The following is a 26118-nucleotide window of genomic DNA, read 5'->3' as shown; positions in this document are numbered from 1 at the left end:
ATCTAGAAAATGTTTATTTTTTTTATTGAAAGGGAACTTGTCAATTTATTTTTACCTACAGCAGTGATGTGCCTATATAGGTGCTTGTTCACATTTTTTGTAGGGATACAGTTTGTCGGTCAGTAGAAATCTGGTGTAGAAGCCGTATACAAATCAGTCTTTAAGTGCACTGGGGGCGTGTCACTGCACTTAGATGGCTCCTGACACGCCCCCAGTGCACTTCCACCCTGATTTTTCATGACCTGAACATTGAATCTCCATAAAAAAGTTATCATTTTGATTGGGGTATCGGAGGTTATACCACCAGATCACTACTTAGTGGGTTTTCACAAATACTCGTCCCCAGTGGTGGCGGCCATATTTCCATGTACCGGTCCTTTATGTCATGTTCTTATTTATTAGAGGAAATGGAGCAGACACAACAGGAGCATCTCACGGCAGAAAATCAGGAAGTGGCGACATTTTTAGCTTTACTGGAGAAAGCAGAAGAAATTGCCAGTTCCAGGTTTGCAGCAAAAATCACCAGTATAAGAGGTAAATGTACAGATCATTATCATACAAGAGCATGTCACACATACACACGAGTAATATCACAGCTCCACTAGCGCACACACATACATGTTTCATACTTATATACTGCACACCACATATACACACCAGAAGCACTGATGCTACACACACCTACCATCACCACACAAAACACACATTACATACACATATATTTGTCATACACACACATACCACACACTACTCATATACATACATGTAAACACATATACCAACCATACATAGACATACTACACATACATAAATAATTTTTATTTTTTTATAGCGCTAACATATTCCTCAGCGCTTTACAGTTTGCACACATTATCATCACTGTCCCCGATGGGGCTCGCAATCTAAATTCCCTATCAGTATGTCTTTTGGAATGTGGGAGGAAACCAGAGAACACCCACGCAAACATGGGAAGAACATACAAACTCCTTGCAGATGTTGTCATGGGTGGGATTTGAACCCAGGATTTGAGCGCTGCAAGGCTGTAGTGCTATCCACTGAGCCACCATGCTGCCCTACAGTGAACCTTCACTTTGTTCTGCTGTAGACAATTACAGGTCGACTTGACCTTGTGTTTTGGATTGTTGTCATGTGCATGCGCAGTTTGAGGGCTGATGATTGCAAATTTGCCTCCAGTATTTGCTGATAATGTGCTGCATTCATCTTTCCTTCAAATTTGACCAAGTTTCCTGTGCCTTTGTAGCTCCCACATCCCCAAAACATCAGAGATCCACCTCCATGCTGTACAGTAGGAATGGTGTTCTTTTCATCATAGGCCTTGTTGACCTCTCTCCAAATGTAACATTTAAGGTTGTGGCTAAAAAGTTCAATTTTAGTGTCATCACTCTAAATTACTTTGTTCAAGAAGTTTTGAGGCTTGTCTCTGTGCTGTTTTGCATAATGTAGGCGAGATACTTTACGTTTTATGTTGGTTCGTGCTGCTCCCTACTGACTTTGGGTAACCAACAAGGCTTTAGTTTTGGGGAATCACACATTTGGGGACCTTTTACAAACACCCCATTTTTTGGACAGAAAACAAAAAAAAATGACTAATTTATGCCCTCCAAGGCCACATGTATTGGGGGGAGTTTAGTGACCCCCATTTACACATAAGCTCCATTATGTTATTATTGAACCTGCTATAGTAGTGCAAGACCTCAAAAATCTAATAATGGGGGGACTTTAGTCTGAGCTCTGGAGTTATAGACACGCGGCATCTCTGGAGGACTAGGATAGGTCGCCTTGTGGTGTCACCATCGGCTCCAGATGCCTTAGTGCTTGGATACAGAATCAGTAAATGGGGGAATGTGAACTTGTGTACACTGAGGGTCCGCCAACTATGGAGGGCAACTAAATGTTATCCCGAATACTGAGCAAAAATGTAAACATGGAGGGCAGTAAAATGGACATTACCACCTTCCATTGTCCCAGCATATAAGAGAAGGAAAGGTTAGACTGCTCACTGCTAATACTCTCATCATATCATGGGGGCAAAATGTATTTTTGGGTGCCCAATTTGAGGATCATTTTTTTTAGTCGACATGTATTTTTGGCTAATAATCATTTTTGTAATTGGGTTGCATTAAAAATTTTGCTTCATTTACCTTTTATGGCTTCTGTGTCGCGATCTTTAGAATGAGCTAACTAAGGATCCATCAGTGAGCTTGTTCTGACAGGAGAGTTTGTAGCTTTTTCTAAGCTGATTTTTGACAACAGACCGCATAAAAGTTGAATTTACTCTGTAAAAGCCATAGAGTGCAATATTTTGAATAAAAGCCAGTTGCAAAAAACAAACAAAAACATTTTTTTGCCCCAAATACATGAAATTAAATGTAAAAAAATAATCTTTAAAGTGTTGTTTACACACTGAAGTCTTTGCAATATTGGTCTGTACACACAAGGCCAATGATGAATTTTTTCTATGGAGAAATATTGAGGTCATTTGTCACTTATGGTAATGCCGCAAGTGACCTTGTTTTGCCATGAAGCCTAAAAATTAGAAAAAGGGTCTGTTCTTTTTTTTTTTCAAAGCAACAGCGCCACTAATGTCTAAAGGCCATGTCTGGTATTGTAGTTTAGTCTGCAGAATAAAATTGGGTTGTAATACCAGGCAAAACCTATGGACAAGAGTGGCGCTGTTGGCTGGTGAAAAAAATGCATGAAATCCATTTAACTGTGATAGCTGGTATATTTTCAGTTTCTAGATGATTTCACAATTTTTTTTTATCTTGTAGCCAACAAATTATTTGGAAAAAAGAACAGACTGGTAAGTGTCTCGTTTCATTACTGAAGTGACTTCCATTTTGATTTGGCAACATGTATCCCCCAGAGAAAATAATCGGTGGCGCTCCAGTGCTCGGACATGTTTTTTTTTAAAGGGTTCCGACTAATTATAATAAATATTACTGTTGTCACTTTTGAAAAATGATTGCTGCAGGAAAATATGAATATCTCTTTAAATAAAGAAAAATAATGATTAAATTCTGCCGCTGTAACTTCTGATGTACTAACATATAAGAGAATGATAAAACAGGCCTAAAAAGTCAAACTGTCCTCGTTGTCCAGAGCAACCAATCACAGTGCAGCTTACATTTTATTTTCTGCTTTGGAAACATGAAAGGTGAGCTGTGATTGGTTGCTATGGGCAACAGCCAGTTTGGCTTTTTAGGCCTGTTTTCATAAATGAGTCCCAATTGTGTTTTGACTGATTATTAGGGTCAAGTGAAAGTAAATCGATCATAATGTGCTCCAATGGAAGTGCTGCAGCGCCCCCCAGAGAGAAAATGAAGTATTACGTGGCTCCCATAAAAATTAGTGGTGAGAAACTATGGAAATTTTGGAAATATCATCACTCCCTCCAAATTGTCTGGATAGTTGCCAAGAGTCCTGAATTTTTAGAAACAATCCTAGCCATGTTGTTCGTGGAGGGGGCCTATCCATGACCCAGCAGGCACATTTCATAAAAAAATTCAGTAGTTGCACCCACCACAAGAGGGAGCTCTTCACGTAATCATTCATAGAGCCCCCTCTGAGTGTAGGTTTAGCTGTATAAATTCATAGGCGCCGAGCTCTCCCTATTGGTGACATTATGACTGATGAATACTATTATATGTATATATATATATATATATATATATATATATTTGACTGACGAACACAGACAGAAAAGGGCCCCTGGGCAAGATCAAGTGCCAATGATATGTCCACCCCTGTGTGTACAGTATATACAGTATATGATGCTCCAGATTCAGATTTGCTTCAAAAAACTTGTTGTATTTACCCTTATTAGTAAAACCTTCATGTAGCATTCCTCTTTAACAAATCTTCTCCTGTACAGGATGAAGTGCGAGAGGCGCACCCAAGCCCACCGTTCCATCTAGAAGAGTCCGTAGATCACAATGACGAAATAGCAGACAATACCCCCGTGAGGGGTAGACACTTTAGGAAGATTTCTCAGAATTTACCCAGGAAAAGCAAAAAACGAGGTAAGAAGCTTTCTAGAAGTTATATATTACGTTTCAATATAATTTGGTGTATATGAGACAGCATTTAAAGAGAACTTGTCACTCGCCATAAAGATGTATTTTTTTAAATCCGGTGTAAATGCCTCTGTTCTCCTGAATCCGGCGATGTTTTTCTTTTGTTCCTGCGCCTCTCCGTTCCTGAGATATGGCCTCTTCTTCACTGTATATAAATCTAGTATTGTTAGCAAAGTGGGCGTGGCGCTCAACTCTTCTGTGGGCGTGTTCTTGTGGACCACACCTTATTGCTTAAAAATAGTTGAGGTACATACAGGAAAGAAGGGGCCATATCTCAGGAACGGAGAGGCGCAGGAACAAAAGAAAAACATCGCTGGATTCAGGAGAACAGGGGCATTTACACTGGGTAAAAGAAATACATATGTTTGGCAAGTGACAAGACCCCTTTAAGAGGTTTTCTGGTTTGATACTCCTATGCCTTCCAACATTTGAATCCTCATTTGAAGATACGCTTCCTAGCCACCGGAAGTGTCCCAAAAAAACCTCCCAAAATGGCAACTTTACCACTCATAACCAGTTCCCCTTTTAATGTTATTTTGATCAATCCTCAATTATCACCGCCAATCAGATGTACAAAGGGACATGGTCATCTGCAGAATTTTCTGTTCTGATGCAATGTTATATGTGGCATTATGTAGCACACTTTTTTTTTTCTTGCAGCTTGTTTCTGGAAATACTGCATTCAAAACAAGTGACTCAAACGGCCGTACAACGCCATGACGGAAGTCTTAACGTGAACAATGGTGATATTTCACCATGAAAACATTAGCAAAACTAGTGACAAGGGACAATTGTATTGTTCCAGCATTTAATAAGTTAAGAAACAAAATAAACTAAGTGAAATAAAGTCTAAATCAGTGGCTCTGCAGCTGGTGTAGAACTATAAATCCCAGCATACCATGAAAGATATCCACTGTTAAGCAGAGCTGAGACTTGTAGTTTCAATATAGCTGGAGAACCACAGGTTAATGATGTAAAGCAAATACAAAGAGACATTTAATCTGTCTACTTAAAAAGTCTACTGAATGCGCCAAATTTATTTTGTGCTTTCTAAACTTTTTTACACTTATTTCCACATTTTTAAAACTAAGCGCTGAAAAAAAATAAATGTACAGTACAGACCAAAAGTTTGGACACACCTTCTCAATCAAAGCGTTTTCTTTATTTTCATGACTATGAAAGTTGTAGATTCACTCTGAAGGCATCAAAACTATGAATTAACACACGTGGAATTATATAATTAGCAAAAAAGTGTGAAACCACTGAAAATATGTCTTATATTCTAGATTCTTCAAAGTAGCCACCTTTTGCTTTGATTACTGATTTGCACACTCTTGGCATTCTCTTGATGAGCTTCAAGAGGTAGTCACCGGAAATGGTTTTCACTTCACAGGTGTGCCCTGTCAGGTTTAATAAGTGGGATTTCTTGCCTTATAAATGAGGTTGGGACCATCAGTTGTGTTGTGCAGAAGTCTGGTGGATACACAGCTGATAGTCCTACTGAATAGACTGTTAGAATTTGTATTATGGCAAGAAAAAAGCAGCTAAGTAAAGAAAAACGAGTGGCCATCATTACTTTAAGAAATGAAGTTCATTCAGTCCGAAAAATTGGGAAAACTTTGAAAGTGTCTCCAAGTGCAGTGGCAAAAACCATCAAGCGCTATATGCGGCATCAATAGTAAAAGATAAAATGTAAAAAAAAATAAAAAATGGTGTTATTCTCACCCTCCGACGTCCCACGCATCCGTTCCCAGTAATCCTTTGCGAAAATGCCCGCGATGACGTCCGTTCTCGCGGGATCGCGATGTCTCGCGGTAATTCGAGATGACTTCGCGCTAATGACCGCGAGACTTCGTGATCCCGTGAGAACGGACGCCATCGCGGGCATTTTCGCAAAGGATTACTGGAAACGGGAGCGTGGAGAAAAGCGGGAAGGCTGCGCGGGACGTCGGAGGGTGAGAATAACAATATTTTTTATTTTTAAATTCTTTTTTTTCCAGGGATATGGTACCCAAAGCCCGGAGGACAGTCTCCTCTCCTCCGGACCGTGGGTACCATCCACAATTGTTCTGCTTACTTTCCGCATGGTGTGCACAGCCACATGCGGAAAGTAAGCGGAACAATGCATTCCTATGGGTGGGGGATCGCCGCGATTCCGCAAATTAATGAGCATGCTGCGGTTTTTACCGCGAAGCGATTCCGCCGTGGTAAAAACCGCAGCATTAGCACAGCATTGTGGAATCCCATAGGAATGCATGGGATGCTAATTTTTCGCGTTTTCGCGGCAAAATCGCGCGATTAAAACCGCCGCGGAAACGCGAAAAAAACGCCACGTGTGAACTCAGCCTTAAGAGGAGACTTTGTGCAGCAGGCCTTCATGGTATAATAGCTGCTAGGAAACCACTGCTAAGGACAGACCACAAGCAGAAGAGACTTGTTTAGGCTAAAGAACACAAGGAATGGACATTAGACCAGTGGAAATCTGTGCTTTGGTCTGATGAGTTCAAATTTGAGATCTTTGGTTCCAACGACAGTGTCTTTGTGAGACGCAGAAAAGGTGAACGGATGGACTCTACATTCCTGGCTCCCACCGTGAAGCATGGAGGAGGAGGTGTGATGGTGTGGGGGTGCTTTGCTCGTGACAATGTTGGGGATTTATTCAAAATTGAAGGCATACTGAACCAGCATGGCTACCACAGCATCTTGCAGCGGCATGCTATTCCATCCGGTTTGCGTTTAGTTGGACCATCATTTATTTTTCAACAGGACAATGACCCCAAACACACCTCCAGGCTGTGTAACGGCTATTTGACCAAGAAGGAGAGTGATGGGGTGCTACGCCAGATGACCTGGCCACCATAGTCACCAGACTTGAACCCAATCGAGATGGTTTGGGGTGAGCTGGACCGCAGAGTGAAGGCAAAAGGGCCAACAAGTGCTAAGCATCTCTGGGAACTCCTTCAAGACAACAGGAAGACCATTTCCGGTGACTACCTCTTGAAGCTCATCAAGAGAATGCCAAGAGCGTGCAAAGCAGTAATCAAAGGAAAAGGTGGCTACTTTGAAGAACCTAGAATATAAGACATATTTTCAGTTGTTTCACACTTTTTTGTTAATTATATAATTCCACATGTGGTAATTCATAGTTTTGATGCCTTCAGAGCGAATCTACAATTTTCATAGTCATGAAAATAAAGAAAACTCTTTGAATGAGGTGTGTCCAAACTTTTGATCTGTACTGTATATTTTTATGATACTATTGGGTGATCCCTTGTTTGTGCATGCTCTTTTCTCTAAGGTGTTCAGTTGGCTATTTAGCTTGCATTAGGTGATCCCTAACGGTGGTGCCCTCCTACATCCTTACATTTACATAATTTCTTAGCGTAAAAGAAATGTCCACTTTTTTAACTTCCTGTCATTTTAGGTCCATCATTCTATGCTGATTCATTTTTTAATGAGCCCTCAAATCTATAGTGTATACATATATATTTTCAGTATATTCAGTGCCTTGAAAAAATATTCATACCCCATGGACTTTTTTATTTTATGTGATTTGCAACACAAAGTAGCAAGTACTTGTGAAGTGTAAGGGAAATGATACTTGGTTTTCTGAATATTTAAGAAACATAAATCTGAAAATTGTTAGGTGCATTAGTATTCAGTCCCTCTGGTTCAATATTTTATAGGATCAGCTGTTGCTGCAATTGCTACTGCTGAATTTTCAAGTCTTGCCAAAGATTCTAATAGGATTTGCGTCCAGACTGTGACTGCACCATTCACACACATAAATATACTTTGATCTAAACCATCCATTGCAGCTCTGGCAGGATGTTTAGGGTCTTGTCCTGCTGGAAGGGGAACCTACTTCCCAGTCTCAAGTCTTTTTCTGCCTCCAAACAGGTTTTACTCTAGATTGCAATGTATTTAGCTCCAACTTCCCATCAACTCAGACCAGTTTCCCTTTCCCTGCTGAATTAAAGCCTTGCCACAGCATGATACTTCCACCGCCATGTTTGTTGGTGGGGATGGTGTTTTCAGGGTGATGTGCAGTGTTAGTTTTCTGCCACACATAGCGTTTTACATTTAGCACAATAAGTTCCCCTTTGGTCTCATCTGTCCACAGCACCTTCTTCCACATGCTCGCTGTGTCCCCTACATGGCTTTCTGCAAACTGAAAACGGGACTTCTTATGTCTTGCTTTAAAAAATGTCTTTCTTCTTGCCACCCTTCCATAAAGGCCAGATTTGTGTAGTGTACAACTAATAGGTCTTCTGTGGACAGATTCTCCCTCCTGAGCTGTGGGTCTCTGCAGCTCCTCCAGACTGACCATGGGCCTCTTGACTGCTTCTCTAATTAGTGCTCTCCTTGCTTGGGATATCTGATTGCTTGGATGGCCTTGTCTTGGTAGGTTTGCAGGTGTGCTATACAACTTCCATTTTAGGATGATGGATTGAACATTGACTGCAACAGATGTTTATAGCTTGGGCTATTTTATTATAACCTAACCCTGCTTTACTCGTTTCCACAACTTTATCCCCGACCTGTCTAGTGTGCTCCTTGGTTTTCATGATGCTGTTTAATCCTTAATGTTCTCAAACCTCTGAGGCCTTCACAGAACAGCTGGAGTTATACTGAGAATAAATTAAACACAGGTGGACTCAATTTACTCTTTATGTGACTTATGGAAGCAATTGAACATTCAAGATTTTATTTACGGGGTATCAGAGTACAGGGGCCTGAATACAAATGCACATCACAATTTTTAGATTCATATTTTTTAAATAGTTAGAAAACCCGGTATCTTTTGCTTTTCACTTCACAAATAGTGTTGATGTGTCACATAACACACCAATGAAATAGATTCAAATTTGTGGGCGTAACGTGGAAAAGTTCACATGGTATGAATACTTTTTCAAGACGCTGTATACGTGCCAACTGTTATTGGTTTGATACATCGTGTTCTAAAATGAACTGTTCTACAAATTCAAAAATGTATGTAAAAATGTCAAATCTGGTTGTACAGAAAACACCTGTATAGTGAAGCCAGTTTTATTTACGCCATTTCTAAGGACGTTGTCTGGCACAGACTGTAATTATTAATGACCTCTTTTACTGTGTGAGGGGGAAAATACTATCTCCTGACAATGCTTATTTTTGGCTACACAACATATAGTAAAGTTTGAAGCTGTGATTAAAAGTGTAAGCAATTGTACAAGTGTCTGACTGATTTATGGAATTTAGAATCACTATCTACTGTATTTACTAATTTTCAGGACAATCTGTCACATGTCATATGATTTTTTTTCATCTGGTGTAAATGCTGCTGTTCTCCTGAATCCGGCGTTGTTTTTCTTTTGCTCCTGCGCCTCTTCGTTCCTGAGATATAGCCCCCTCTTCCCTGCATATAAATTTAGGTTTTTTTTTAAAGTCAAGTGGGTGTGGTCTCTAAAAGTCTTCTGGTTCACCACAAACCAATTGGCTAAAAGACTAGATTACATACAGTGAAAAACGGGCCATATCTCAGGTATAGAGTGGCGCAGGAACAAAAGAAAAACAATGCCGGATTCAGGAGAACAGCAGCATTTACAACAGGTTAAAAAATATTACAGAATTATGGCGAGTGACAGATTGCCTTTAAGTGCCTAAATAAATGACACATTTTGTGATAGGATAAAAAGGAGACTTTATTAATACAAATGTCTTCAGTACGCTCTTAAACTCCCCCTAGTGGTAGCTACGGGAAGATAAAATGTTATTATTTTACTCTATGGGCAACCAGATGTTTGTAGTGTGCGCCACTCACTAACCCAATCTATTGTCTAATCAATGATTACGACATCATACTTATACACTATAATGACAAGGGGAAAAAAGAAAAACCTAGTTCTAAATTATTTAGACATTACCCGGATGAATGAAAAAAAATATATCATACAGATTTCAAAGAAAAAGATGCTTCAGTATAATTTTATAAAGTATTAACTAAAACAGAAATGGGATACTGACTGTCGAAAATATGGGAAAAAAAATCCTTTATTTTTCTCCTGCAGCAGGAGCCTCCCCCTCTTTCAAAAAATAAATTGTTAATCCAAACCCCCTCGGTAATCCCTCAACTCTGTCAATGAAAAATTGTTTTTTTTTGTTATTTTTTAAATTTGCCAAACAAAATATATTCCATTTTGTAAATATTAATAATAGTAATGTTAATAATAATAATAGCAAAAAAATAAAGAAAAGGCAGAAAACTGCATGTAATGTTAAGGATAAGCTTTAATACAAATATGGGTATATGCATAGTAGTTATTCGCAGTAACATAACATCATGAAATAGTTTTTCTTGTGAAATGCGCACGACTTCCTTGAAATTGCATTAAGTGACAAGATCAAGTCGGAGGCTCAGAAGAAGCAGGATATTAAAAAAAATAAAAGTGGAAGAAACATCACATGATGCTAATAATAATAAACTAATAAAATAAAATTACAGATTTTTCAAGAATATTCTATTAGTTTATTACACGTCATGGAAACATGTAAAAATCAAAATTGCGTTCCCATTAAGCAGAAGGATGCCTGATGGACCCCACTGTTCCATTTTATAGAGAGGAGAATATGCCCCTCCTTTTCTTTGTGCCAATGAGAAGGAGGAACCAGAAGGACTGCCCATGAGGAGCACTTTGACATTAAAAACCTGATTTAAAACAGGAGGTGATTTTCCCATGGCAGATTCTTATTAAGTGTTAATTCAAAACTGTGACTAACTGTGACTGTGACTAAAAAGTTGAATTTCTTAAAACTTTCATTGCACAGAAGAAAAGGAGTACAGTTACTTTCTTAAAATGAATCAAAATCTACAAAAGGAATAAATCTGGTATTAAAATATCTAAAATCCCTGAAGTCATTCTCTATATGGCTCAGATATACTTATTGGCACTTTCACGTTTCAGGCGGCATGTCTCCAAATCTTATTTTTTTATGTTTTGACCTTAAAAAAAACCAAACATTTTCTTTAGAATTTTATCAGTTAAGTCTATGTCTGTGCAGAGGATTCAGAGCGCTCCAACCTATTAAGAACTTTTTGTGACTTGAAAACTTGACGGTGTTAAAAGTTTTACTTTTGGATACATTCACACCTTACAATTTTTTTGGCTGCTGATTCACTGCAGATTTTGATGCTGATTTGTTGTGGATTTCACTTTAGGGAATTTTTTTTTACCTTTTTATGAAGTCTCACCCTTTACACTCATTATCAGCCTTTTTATTCCCAATCCCCATCTCTCTCAACCCCTTCCTTTGCCTTTTATTAGAGTGAAGTAACCTCCCAGGACAGTTGCTTTCCCAAAAAAGTTCGAGGTAGGTTCAGTTTAGAGATTTTTAGGAGCTCTCCCCCTTATCAGGAGTAGACGACTATACTTGGTATCCACTTTGCTGCTTTTGTGAATCCAGATAGGAAATCTGCAGCGTCTCCACCATGTGTGAACATAACCTTACACTGTGTAAAGGACATCGCTGCACATTGCCTAGGAGTAGTGATAAAATTAAGATACCGGAATTCAGATTTGCCCTTCTGTAACTCATCAACTTTCCAGTAAATAAGGTTAATTCAATTTACAGTAAATTTGATTTTGACACCTTATGAACCAATACTGCATATGGAATGATTCAAGAAATTGGCAAAAAAAAAATCTTTTTATATATTCATCTGTTTGGCAACTCCAAAATATGCAAATTCAATCTCATGGTCGGCCGGACACGTGTTGATGAATTCATCTCTGGTGTATGCATTTTTCAGGTATCTCCAGATTCCGGTCATTTCCACTGGGATTTCAAAATTCCGGAATTTTTTGCAAACAACCTGAAAAATAATAATGAAAAAAAGAAAAATATAATATTAGATAACTATGACTTCTAATTAAATGATTATTCCCCAAAACATAACGTGGTCTCAGCTTTCCATACATACAAAATTAATTATATTTTGTCAATACAACCTATTAATAAATATTGCACTTTTCAGTATCACCCCCTAATCATGACCCCCCAGGGCTTTCTTCCGTTGTCATTGGATCTGTCCCCCAGTAGTTCTAATGCTGTCGGTCGTGTTTACGCAGATGCACCAAATGACTCTGCATAATGAAACATCTGTCAGCCGGACTGCAGCACAGCTCAGCTACGCTATTCTGAAGATCCCAAGGATATCAGCTAACATTTGCACTTAATGATCGTGTCTAATAACTGGAAAAGAGATGCACCTAATGACCCTGTCTAACAAAAATCCCCCAGACCTTCTCACAGTATCTTCCTTGCTCTGATGGTGGGTTGCAGCACAGATCAGCTATGCTATACTGAAGGCCCCATGGATACCAGCTAACATTTGCACCTAGTGACTCTGTGTAATCCATGAAAAACAGATGCACCTTATGACCCTGTCTAATAAAAAATCCCCCAGACCTTCTCACTGTATCTTCCTTGCTCTGACGGTGGGTTGCAGCACAGATCAGCTATGCTATACTGAAGGCCCCATGGATACCAGCTAACATTTGCACCTAGTGACTCTGTGTAATCCATGAAAAACAGATGCACCTTATGACCCTGTCTAATAAAAAATCCCCCCAGACTTTCTCACAGCATCTTCCTTGCTCTGACAGCCAGGTTGCAGCACAGATCAGCTACGCTATGCTGAATACCCCATAGATACCAAATACCATTTGGTAAGAATAGTGACGCTGGATGCACAGAGGGACAGAAGGAGACGAAAAATGTACAAAGGTACAAGAAAGAAACTTTATGTTGGACTTTTAGTGTATATTAACAATATAAGTATATGGGAGGTATACGGGATTTATGTGCTTTTACTACCAGATACATAGTATTAAAGGGGTTTTTCACATTAGGAGATTTTTTTTCAATAAAATGCATGTATGTGGAGCTAAAAATCATTTCTGCAAAGAGATTCCATTAAAAATGTTGCACCGTTTGGCTTTTAGAGACTTTTTGTTTCCTTGCACATTCAACTTTGATGTGATCTGTGGTCATAAACGAACCTGACACAGTGAAAAGAGTCAGTACCAGACCTCAGAGCTCAGCTTCTATCATATTTAGATTGTGAGCCCCATCGGGGACAGTGGTGATGATGCGTGTAAAATGTAAAGCGCTGCGGAATATGTTAGCGCTATATAAAAAATAAAGATTATTATGTGTGTTATCTGCAACGTATCAAACCTTTATTATGTGGAGTTTCGGTAACAGGTTACAATCTGCAAGGGTCAGTTCATTCCCATCCAAAAATTTCCTGTTGGAGACCGTGATCTCCTCTGTGGAATTGGCATCAATCTCATCAGGCAGCGGTGAATTCAAAAAGTCATTCAGCTTTTTTAACGATCTCAACAGGTTTTTTTCTAAATCTGAAAAGGAGCAGAAAATATAGAATTACTGACATATAAATGTTATTTCATATTTTAAATAACCAGTCATTAAATTAGCAGAGACAGCTCAGGTCCCATGTAAGTACAGTACATTACTGATCCTGAGTTACATCCTGTATTATACTCCAGAGCTGCACTCACTATTCTGCTGGTGCAGTCACTGTGTACATGCATTACATTGCTGATCCTGAGTTACATCCTGTATTATACCCCAGAGCTGCACTCACTATTCTGCTGGTGCAGTCACTGTGTACATACATTACATTACTGATCCGGAGTTACATCCTGTATTATACTCCAGAGCTGCACTCACTATTCTGCTGGAGCAGTCACTGTGTACATGCATTACATTACTGATCCTGAGCAACATCCTGTATTATACCCCAAAGCTGCACTCACTATTCTGCTGGTGCAGTCACTGTGTACATGCATTACATTACTGATCCTGGGTTACATCCTGTATTATACTCCAGAGCTGCACTCACTATTCTGCTGGTGCAGTCACTGTGTACATACATTACATTACTGATCCTGAGTTACATCCTGTATTATACTTCAGAGCTGCACTCACTATTCTGCTGGTGCAGTCACTGTGTACATGCATTACATTACTGATCCTGGGTTACATCCTGTATTATACCCCAGAGCTGCACTCACTATTCTGCTGGTGCAGTCACTGTGTACATACATTACATTACTGATCCTGAGTTACTTCCTGTATTATACTCCAGAGCTGCACTCACTATTCTGCTGGTGCAGTCACTGTGTACATTCATTACATTACTGATCCTGAGTTACATCCTGTATTATACTCCAGAGCTGCACTCACTATTCTGCTGGTGCAGTCACTGTGTACATACATTACATTACTGATCCTGGGTTACATCCTGTATTATACCCCAGAGCTGCACTCACTATTCTGCTGGTGCAGTCACTGTGTACATACATTACATTACTGATCCTGAGTTACTTCCTGTATTATACTCCAGAGCTGCACTCACTATTCTGCTGGTGCAGTCACTGTGTACATTCATTACATTACTGATCCTGAGTTACATCCTGTATTATACTCCAGAGCTGCACTCACTATTCTGCTGGTGCAGTCACTGTGTACATACATTACATTACTGATCCTGAGTTACATCCTGTATTATACTCCAGAGCTGCACTCACTATTCTGCTGGTGCAGTCACTGTGTACATACATTGCATTACTGATCCTGTACTGATCCTGAGTTACATCCTGTATTATACTCCAGAGCTGCACTCACTATTCTGCTGGTGCAGTCACTGTGTACATACATTACATTACTGATCCTGAGTTACATCCTGTATTATACCCCAGAGCTGCACTCACTATTCTGCTGGTGCAGTCACTGTGTACATACATTACATTACTGATACTGGGTTACATCCTGTATTATACTCCAGAGCTGCACTCACTATTCTGCTGGTGCAGTCACTGTGTACATACATTACATTACTGATCCTGAGTTACATCCTGTATTATACCCCAGAGCTGCACTCACTATTCTGCTGGTGCAGTCACTGTGTACATACATTACATTACTGATCCTGAGTTACATCCTGTATTATACTCCAGAGCTGCACTTACTATTCTGCTGGTGCAGTCACTGTGTACATACATTACATTACTGATCCTGAGTTACATCCTGTATTATACTCCAGAGCTGCACTTACTATTCTGCTGGTGCAGTCACTGTGTACATACATTACATTACTGATCCTGAGTTACATCCTGTAGTATACCCTAGAGCTGCACTCACTATTCTGCTGGTGCAGTCACTGTGTACATACATTACATTACTGATACTGGGTTACATCCTGTATTATACTCCAGAGCTGCACTCACTATTCTGCTGGTGCAGTCACTGTGTACATACATTACATTACTGATCCTGAGTTACATCCTGTATTATACTCCAGAGCTGCACTTACTATTCTGCTGGTGCAGTCACTGTGTACATACATTACATTACTGATCCTGAGTTACATCCTGTATTATACCCCAGAGCAGCACTCACTATTCTGCTGGTGTAGTCACTGTGTACATACATTACATTACTGATCCTGAGTTACATCCTGTATTATACCCCAGAGCTGCACTCACTATTCTGCTGGTGTAGTCACTGTGTACATACATTACTGATCCTGTACTGATCCTGAGTTACATCCTGTATTATACCCCAGAGCTGCACTCACTATTCTGATGGTGCAGTCACTGGGTACATACATTACATTACTGATCCTTAGTTACATCCTGTATTATAGTCCAGAGCTGCACTCACTATTCTGCTGGTGCAGTCACTGTGTACATACATTACATTACTGATCCTGAGTTACATCCTGTATTATACCCCAGAGCTGCACTCACTAATCCGCTCTGCTTTGCATATGGCTTATAAACTAGATATGTCCTGACTGACACATTGGCTCTTTATAAAAAAAAAGATATCTTTATTATTGGGGGGACGATCCGTTCCACAGCTCCACAGCTGCTTCCAGAGGGGAAAACATGCTGATGGATTTCATTAAAAACTCAGAAAATCTTTACTTACTTTCATTTAGATCTTTCCGGGGATTTTTTATGTAGGCTGAAAATTTAGCAAACACGTTATTTCCTGCCGAGTTGGATTCGGGGTGATTTGTTACAAGTTTTGGAAACCTTAAATAAGAGGATAAATGGAGAAGTTACAATAGGGTGTGTGGTGCTGAACCAGCACACAATGGCAGTGCCACAATGTGTCAGAGCGAGTGATGAGCGAGCGTGCTCGGGTAAAGTGTTATGTCGGCATGCTCGGGTGGTATCCGAGTATCTGGGGAGTGCTCGAGTAATGCAGTGGGGAAAATAAGTATTTGATACACTGACGATTTTGCAGGTTTTCCCACCTACAGAGAATGGAGAGGTCTGTAATTTTTATCGTAGGTACCCTTCACCTGTGAGAGACAGAATCTAAAAAATAAAGTCCAGAGAATAACATTGTAGGATTTTTAATTAATTAAATTGCATTTTATTGCATGAAATAAGTATTTGATCACCGACCAACCAGCAAGAATCCTGGCTCTCACAGACCTGTTTGTTTTTCTTGAACTTCTTTACAACCTTTGACGCTTCCATACATCCAGGCCGCTTCATACTTACAGAGCTGTGATGTATAGATATGTTATGGCGATCGCCTGCGCACAGGGGCAGTGCACGCAAGATCACCGCCAGGTGTCAGCTGACTCTGACCGCTGATGTCACTAAGTGCAACACAAAGTGATGAGGGGAAGGAAGCCCAAACGCTAGGGAATGGGAAAGTGGAGACCCCTAGGTAGATCTAATAGCACCCTGCCTACCCTACTGTCCCTATATTGGTTCCACACCAATCGCCAAGCAGGAAACCTTAGCCCTGTATATCACTAGAGCTAGGCCCTGGATAGGGAAGGGGGGATGAGCACTGGTCAGTCCCCACTCTACACTAAAGACAAGAAGGGAGACAAACAAGGGAGGAGAAACTTAACATGAGCAGACTCGGAGAGGTAACACCAAATGTCCTCCAAGCACCACACAAGGGAAAATGTGAATATCACCGGCGGCTCCCTAGAGCAGACTGAGATTCTAAAAACACCCAGGTCGGGGTGTATCAATTAGAGCCTGAGGGAGGTTGCCACTGGGTCCAAAAGTCAGAAGGATTAAGAAGGCATCTGCAATGCCAAACGCAGAGACCGTCTGCAGCCAGATGCAGAGCGACTGTCTGTTGCAACTGATACATCCATGACACCTGACACCCGACACTCAGGAACTGTCCCGCACCGCTCCCGGCACTTTAATCCCCTAAAAATTGGTTGCAGCATTTAAAGAGCAGAGGGAGGAAGCCCACCGTGTGCTTGGATTGGCGCCCCACAACCCCATTGTGGGGGGGGCCCGACCATTGCTATGATGTATGACGACATCCGGATCACCAGAGCTAGCAAACTTGCTAGATCATGCTCAGTCCATGATCTATCAAGTTTGTCTGTCAGTGGAGAGCTGACTGCATAGCATAAGGATACTGCTGCATCCCCATACTATACAAGCCTTCAGTTTTCAAAAAATGAAAGTCCCATTGTGGGACAAAGTAAAAAAAAAGTAAAAAATAAAAAGTGATAACAATGAAAAAAATTGTAAAAATATTTTTACAGAAATCACAAAATAATAACAATTTTTTTTTAAATATATCGTACTATTAAATAAATATTTTTATGAAAAAAAAAGCACACCAATTTTCTATCGCCGCGTCCGGAACGACCTGACATATAAAAGCGTGCCACTAGTAAACCCCTTCAGTGAGCACCATAAAAAAATAAAAAACGAGGCATAAAACGATGATTTATCATCATACCACCAAACAAAAAGTAGAATAAAACACGATAAAAAGGAAAATGCAAATAAAAATCGTATTGCTAAAACATCATCTTATTCCACAAAAAACAAGCCACCATACAGCTCAGAATAACATTTTATCAATTTTACCACACACGGAAAAACATAAAAAAAAAATACTGAATTGCTGGTGTTTGAAAGCGATCAAAAAATGTCATGTGCCCAAAAGTGGTATCAATAAAACGTCACCTCGTCCCACAAAAAACAAGCCCGAACATGACTGTGTCGAACGAAATAAGAAAAATTTATAGCTATAAAAATATGGCGATGCAAAATCTAATTTTTGCAAAAAAAAAAATTCTTTTACTGTGTGACAGCTGCCAAACAGAAAAACCCAATATAAATCTGGTAAAGCTGTAATCGCACAGACCCGAATAATGAAGTTGTCAAATCACTTATACCACACAAGGAACGGCGTAAAAAATAAATAAAACCAATTTTTCACCTGCTGTTGATTTTTTCATTCTGCCACCCAAAGATCGCAGTAAGACTCAGGTCACATTTATCCTGCGCTCTGTGTTAAGCGATTGCACCAGGGTTTCCGTGTAAATCTCTGAAATATGTGATTCAGACAGAACCCCCGGCAGAAGATTCCTTATAATGAGGCAGATGGAGGCACTGTGAACGCCATAGGTCCTGTGACCCGGAGGTGTCCGTCTTTTTAGGCATTCATAAAACTGGTCGACCACAGTTTTGTGCACTTCTGAAAAGAAGGACACCACTGAACAGAGGCAAGACACAGTCCAGAGTAACTCGGCTGCCTCATCATAGTGAATGGATCCCTCGGGGGTTTCATCTTAATCATGTCACTCGACAATTTTATGGAATGCCCAAAGTAAGTGCTCAGCGTAGAGCGCCGGATAACTGTGATCACAAACAATATGTAAAATGTTCCCAATAAAAGCTTAATTTCAAACGCCAAAAAAAGCAAGTCCCTGCTCAGTTCCATCATCTGTCAAAGTAAATTTAGGGGGCATCCATGTTACTGGTAGCACAAAGGCTCTGGAAAAGCGCTATGGCTCATTGCCCCACAAAAGAAATCCACGGAATTTTGGACTCCTAAATCCGAATGCCCCCCTCCCTTCTAAGCCCCGGTGTGCCTAAACTGCAGTTAGCATACACGTTTGGCATTTCTGTAGCAATGAGAGCCCACCTAATATACAGATGTGTGTCTCCAGAAGCATGAGCTGAGCATAACGTACTGGTCACTACAATGTATTGGTCACTACAACGGCAGTTTGCAATTTTCACTTATCAACATCCACTGCTGCTTTTTTTTCTAGTAAACACCCATGAGGTCAAAATCGTCACTACACGTGTAGCAAAGGGGTATAATTTCAAAAATGGGGTCACTTGAGGATGGATTCTGCTTTTCTAGCACATAGGGTCTCTGTATATGGAGTCCGCAAACTATTCTAGGAAAATCTGCTCTCCATCAGGCAAATAGCGCTCCGTCCCACCTGAGTCTCTCCATATGGCTAAGCAGTACTGTACAGTCACACATGGGAAATTTCTACATTCAACAGAAATTGTGGGACAAATTTTAGTGGGATTTTTACCTATTTCCCACTGTGAAAATGTATAATCTGGGGCTAAAACAAAATTTTGGTGGTAAAAGTTGTATTATTTTTTTCTTCACTGCCCAATGGTATAAACTTCTGTGACCCACCTGTGGTGTCCATATGATCATTGCACCCCATATGCTACGGTTGGACATGTTGAAAAAGTTATTGATTAACTACTTTGTGTGACACCACTCTCTGATTCAAGGGTGTAAAAATTAAAAGTTTGAAAATTGCAAACTTTTCAAAATTTTCGCTAAATTTCCATTTTTTTTCTTCCCCCAAAAATAAACGCAAGTCTTGAAGAAATATTACCACTATCATGCAGTATAATATGTCACAAAAAACAGTCTCAGAATCAGTGGGATCCATTGAAGCGCTCCAGATTTATTACCACATAAAGTGACAGTGGTCAGAATTGTAAAATTTGGCCTGGTCATGAAGATACAAACAGCCTTGGGGGTAAAGGGGTTAAGAGGTCCTCCTTTCTCCTACTTATTACCTGTATAAAAGACACCTGTCCACACACGCAATCACACTGCAACCTCTCCACCATGAACAATCAACTTTCTAAGGACACCAGGGTCAAAATTGTAGACCAGCACAAGGCTGTGATGGGCTACAGGACAATAGGCAAGCAGCTTGGTGAGAAGGCAACAACTGGTGGAACAATTATTAGACAATGGAAGAAACACAAGATGACTGTCAGTCTTCCTCAGTCTGAGGCTCCATGGAAGATCTCACCTTGTCAGGTAAGGATGATTCTGAGAAAGGTCATGAATCAGCCCAGAACTAAACGAGAGGACCTGGTCAATGACCTGAAGAGAGTTGGAACCACAGTCTCAAATATTACCGTTAGTAACACACTACGCCGCCATGGGTTAAAATTCTGCAGGCGCGCAAGGTCCCCCTGCTCACACCAGCACATATCCAGGCACATTTGAAGTTCGCCAATGACCATCTGGATGATCCATAAGAAGCATGGGAGAAGGTCATGTGGTCAGATGAGACGAAAATAGAACTTTTTGGTAACAATTCCACTCACCATTCCAGCAGTGAAGCATGATGGGGAAACATCATACTTTGGGGGGTGCTGTTCTGAAAAGGGGACAGGACGACAGCACCGTATTGAAGGGAGGATGGATGGGTCATGCATCGTGAGATTTTGGCCAGCAAACAACTTGCCTCAGTAAGAGCATTGAAGATGGGTCGTGGCTCAGTCTTCCAGTATGACAGTGACATGAAACACACAGTCAGGGCAACTAAGGAGCGGCTCTGTAAGAAGTATTCCAAGGTCCTGGAGTGGCCTAGCCAGTTTACAGATCTGAACCCAATAGAAAATCAGTGACAGCCCTGAAACCTGAAAGATCTGGAGAAAATCTGTATGGAGGAGGGGGCCAAAATCCCTGCTGCAGTGTGTGCAAACCAGGTCAAGAACTACAGGAAATGTCTGACCTCTGTAACAAATATTAAGTTCTGTTTTTCTCTTTTATCAAATACTTATTTCATGCAATAAAATGCAAATTAATTATGTAAAAATCCTACAATGTGATTTTTTGGGCTTTATTTTTAGATTCTGTCTCTCACAGGTGAAGTGTACCTACGATAAAACTTACAGACCTCTCCATTCTTTGTAGGGGGGAAAACGTGCAAAATCGGCAGTGTATCAAATACTTATTTTCCCCACTGTATGTTTGAGTCCCCGCAGCTGCATGTCTCGTGGCTGTTAGACAAAGGCAATCCTTGCATGTGTTGCGGCTGTCGAACAGCCACGAGACATGCAGCTGCGGGGAATCCAACATATTATTCAAGCACGTTCGCTCATCACTAGTAAGAACCAAAGCGCCATAAGTTACATTTTATTCCTATTAGTATTGTTAGTTCGGGGCTGCTGCGACTTTCACTCTTATGGAGGTTATTGTAGTTGTCACTTTTAATGGGGATATACAGCTATCATTGTTCTTGGGGTCACTGTGGATAACACCTCTCTATATATAGTAGATAATACAAGATCTACCATTCACAATAGGTGATGTCACAGCTCACCTCCTCCCCCTGTACAATGACTGATAACACCTCTATATACAGTAGATAACACAGGATCCACTGTTATGATTGAGTCACCGAGGAGGAAAAAACAAAACACACGCTCAGCCCAGAAAATCAGAGAGGTTGGAAACTAGCGGATTGCAGACCCCTAATCCTATCACACAACTAGTAGACACCTCGTCACAGCCGGAGATCTAAATAAGCCTAAAGAGAGAAAAGGGAAAAACTGACTGCCCCAGAGCAGACCCCAAAGCAATAGGCAGCCCCAAACATATAATGACGGTGAAATAAGATGAAAACACTAACACGGATAGAAAGATAGGTTGAGCAAACGATGGGGCCCAAGCTAACTAAAAAGGACAGGACAGAAAAGCTGCTGTCTGCAATCCGAGAAAACCCTGCTAAAAATATTACCAACACAACTGATAAGCAAAAAGGACCCTGAAGTCACTAGACTTCAAACCCTATATCAGCACTCAGAATATGCTGAAAGCAGAGCAAAAGAGAACACTGATCAAGGAATAAGAATCCAGCACACCCCCGGCCGGGGATGGCTGAACTCAAAAAACAAGGTAAACAAAACCAAAACTAATAAGTTCAATAGCAGAGCAAAAACTAATCTTTGGGAAACAGGAATCAGACTGGTCTCCAAGAATCCAGCAGAGAAATCACCAGCCACTCAGAAGGGCGTCAGCTGCCTTATATCCAGTCTGAAGTTCCGTTACCCAGTCACGATCCACCTGATCAGGTGTTTGGTTTCTTTCATCCAAATCAGCCTCACTACCTTCCTTCACCAGAAGAGGGAGATCCTCGGACACAAAAGGTGAATGAACAGATGAGCTCACAACAGTACCTCCCCCTTGAGGAGGGGTCTGCCCATTGGTCTGAGGGTGAAATGCAGAGGAGAAGGACAACTGAATTCCCAACTTGGAACAAAAGGTCCTCCAGAATCTAGAGACAAACTGAACTCCTCTGTCTGATACAATGTTCTCAGGAATCCCGTGCAAGCGAACCACCTGTTGCAAAAACAAGGGCACCAACTCTGAGGAAGATGGCAACTTAGGGAGTGGTACAAGATGAACCATCTTAGAGAATCTATCACAAATCACCCAGATAACAGTCATCCTCTGAGAGACAGGCAGATCAGAAATAAAATCCATTGAAATATGGGTCCATAGACTCCTGGGCACCGGCAAAGGCATCAACAACCCACTAGAACGAGAACAAGGCTTAGATCGGGAGCAAGTCCCACAGGACTGCACAAAATTTCTGACATCTCGAGACAAGGCAGGCCACCAAAAAGACCGACTCACCAAATCTCTAGTACCAAAAATACCTGGATGACCAGCCAACGCGGAGCAATGAACCTCAGACATCACTTTCCTCCTCCACTGGTCAGGAACATACAACCTACCACTGGGACAATGCTCAGGCTTATCCTCCTGAAACTTCTCCAGAGCACGTCTCAAATCAGGCGAGATGGCAGAAAGAACCACCTCCTCACCTAAGATGGTAGCAGGCTTGGTCACAATAGGAGAATCAGCCAGAAAACTCCTAGAGAGGGCATCAGCCTTAACGTTCTTAGTGCCCGGAAGAAAGGAGACCACAAAATCAAAACGTGTGAAAAACAAGGCCCACCTGGCCTGTCTCGGATTCAAGCGTTTAGCCGACTCAAGGTAGATCAAATTCTTGTGGTCAGTGAGGACTACAACTTGATGTCTAGCTCCCTCCAACCAATGTCTCCACTCCTCAAATGCCCACTTCATGGCTAACAGTTCCTGATTCCCCACATCATAGTTGCGTTCCGAAGGAGAGAACTTTCGGGAAAAGAAGGCACAGGGGTTCATTTTAGATGTTACAGTATCTTTTGGGGACAAAACAGCTCCTACACCAGTCTCTGAAGCATCCACCTCCACCTGAAATGGAAGCGAGACATCGGGTTGTCGCAAAACCGGAGAAGAAGTGAACCTCCGCTTCAGCTCCTGAAAGGAAGAAACAGCCTCTGGAGACCAATTCAGCAAATCAGCGCCCTCCTTAGTCAAGTCAGTTAATGGTTTGGCAATAACAGAAAAATTGGCTATAAACTTACGATAAAAATTAGCAAAACCCAAAAACTTCCGGAGAGCCTTCAAAGAAGTGGGCTGCACCCAATCATAAATGGCCTGTATCTTAGCCAGGTCCATTTCAATAGTTGACGGAGACAAAATAAATCCCAAAAATGAAATCCGCTGTACACCAAAAAGACATTTCGATCCCTTAACATACAGGGAGTTTTACCTCAAAATCCGGAACACAGTCCGAACATGTTCCACATGAGAGTCCCAATCCCTGGAAAAGATCAAAATATCATCCAAATAGATAATCAGAAACTTATCCACAAAGTCCCGGAAAATATCATTCATGAAGCACTGGAAGACAGAAGGGGCGTTAGTGAGCCCAAAAGGCATCACCAGGTACTCAAAATGTCCCTCCGGAATATTAAACGCTGTCTTCCATTCATCCCCATGCTTAATGCGAATAAGATTATATGCCCCCCTGAGGTCAAGCTTGGTAAACCAGCAAGCACCTTCAACTCTAGAAAATAGGTCAGAAATCAGGGGTAACGGATACTGATATTTAACAGTAATTTTGTTAAGGGAGCGATAGTCAGTACAGGGCCTTAATGAACCATCCTTCTTGGCCACAAAAAAACCCCAGCACCCAAGGGTGAAGAGGATGGTCCAATATGACCCTTCTCCAACGATTCCTTAATATAAGAACACATAGCCTCATGTTCGGGATACAGATAAATTAAAAAGTCGACCCTTGGGAAATTTACACCCCGGACTCAGCTCAATTGCACATAACTCCTATGAGGAGGCAAAGACGCAGACTTACTCTCACTAAACACATCATAAAAATCAGCCAAATAGTCAGGAACCTCATGCGACTGGGGAGAGGTGGAGAAAACAGGAGTGTCACTAAGAGCACACCGACAACCCCAACTCACCACAGACACAGATTTCCAATCCAAAACTGGATTATGGATTTGCAACCAGGGAAACCCCAGAACAATGGTATCATGCAAATTATGCAGCACCAAAAATCTGCAATTTTCTTGATGGTCTGGGGCGACCCGCATTGCCACCTGTGTCCAAAATTGAGGTTTATTCTTCGCCAAAGGAGTAGCATCAATACCCCTCAAAGGAATAGGCGTCCGCAGGGGTGTCATAGGGAAACCACAACGTTTAGCAAAATCTAAATCCATTAGGCTCAAGGCCACTCCTGAGTCCACAAAGGCTTTAGCAGAAAATGTGGACAGGGAGCAGATCAGAGTAATTGCCAGAACAAACTTAGGTTGTACACCACCTACAGCAAATGTGTGTGCAAAATGTTTCTCTCGTTTAGGGCAGACAGAAATAGTATGAGAGGCATCTCCACAGAAAAAACATAGCTTATTATGCCTTCTAAACTCCTGACGTTGCGCCCTAGACAAAACTCTATCACATTGCTTAGGTTCAGACATTTGTTCAACAGTTGGCAGCATTTCCCGTGTAATTTTACGTTCACGTAAACGCCGATCAACCTGAATGGCTAATGACATAGAATCGTCAAGACCAGAGGGAACAGGAAATCCCACCATAGTATCCTTTACGGCTTCTGACAAACACTTCCGAAAGAGAGCTGCCAAGGCACCATCATTCCAAGTGGTGAGGACCGCCCACTTTCGGAATTTTTGACAGTAGAGTTCTGCAGAATCTTGACTCTGGCTCAATGCCAACAGGGTCTTTTCAGCTTGATCAATCGCATTAGGTTCATCATACAACAACCCCAAGGCCTGAAAAAATGCGACCACATTAGTTAGAATAGGATCATCTGGTACTAAAGAAAACGCCCAATCCTGGGGATTGCCGCGCAGCAAGGAGATGGCAATTTTAACCTGCTGCGCAGAGCTCCTCGATGAGTTAGGCTTCAAGGCAAGAAATAATTTACAATTATTCTTAAAATTCAAAAATTTAGACCGATCCCCAAAAAACACATCAGGAGTGGGGATTTTTGGTTCAGCAGCGTGTGAATGAGCAAGATAGGCGGAAATTCCTCACACTTCAGCAGCAAGCTGCTCCACACGATCAGACAATTGCTTAAACTCCATCAGAGAAAAAAAAATATTCCTCCTACGGCCTCAGAGAAAAAGAGGAAAAAATATACACACAAAAAAAAAAATTCTGACTCCATTTTTTTTTTTTAACAATTCCTTCCTGCTTTTGAGTACCCTAGAATCTGCGGTATGGCTGGTGATTCTGTTATGATTGAGTCACCGAGGAGGAAAAAACAAAACACAAGCTCAGCCCAGAAAATCAGAGAGGTTGGAGACTAGCGGATTGCAGACCCCTAATCATATCACACAACTAGTAGTAGCCGTGGAGTGTTCCTACGGTGATCCTAGACACCTCGTCACAGCCGGAGATCTAAATAAGCCTAAAGAGAGAAAAGGGAAAAACTGACTGCCCCAGAGCAGACCCCAAAGCAATAGGCAGCCCCCAACATATAATGATGGTGAAATAAGATGAAAACACTAACACA

General features: G+C 41.1%; 1 protein-coding gene across 2 annotated transcripts in view; it reads right to left on the bottom strand.

Annotated features, from left to right (window-relative positions):
* Positions 1-10349: 10349 nt before the first annotated feature.
* CLIC6 (chloride intracellular channel 6) overlaps positions 10350-26118 on the bottom strand; it is a 77591-nt gene continuing 61822 nt past the window's right edge. For both annotated transcript variants that reach the window (XM_073584631.1, XM_073584632.1), the window contains exons 4-6: positions 16098-16204; positions 13317-13498; positions 10350-11949 (exon numbers count right to left, since the gene is read on the bottom strand). In XM_073584631.1, the coding sequence (XP_073440732.1) occupies positions 11785-11949; positions 13317-13498; positions 16098-16204 (454 nt within the window). In that variant the 3' untranslated portion in view covers positions 10350-11784. The remainder of the gene's footprint in view (positions 11950-13316; positions 13499-16097; positions 16205-26118) is intronic.

This window comes from Dendrobates tinctorius, unplaced genomic scaffold (genome assembly GCF_039654945.1).
Source record: "Dendrobates tinctorius isolate UK_male_01 unplaced genomic scaffold, ASM3965494v1 ptg000084l, whole genome shotgun sequence".
Classification (NCBI taxonomy): domain Eukaryota; kingdom Metazoa; phylum Chordata; class Amphibia; order Anura; family Dendrobatidae; genus Dendrobates; species Dendrobates tinctorius.
This window is presented reverse-complemented; position numbering and strand designations above follow the sequence as displayed.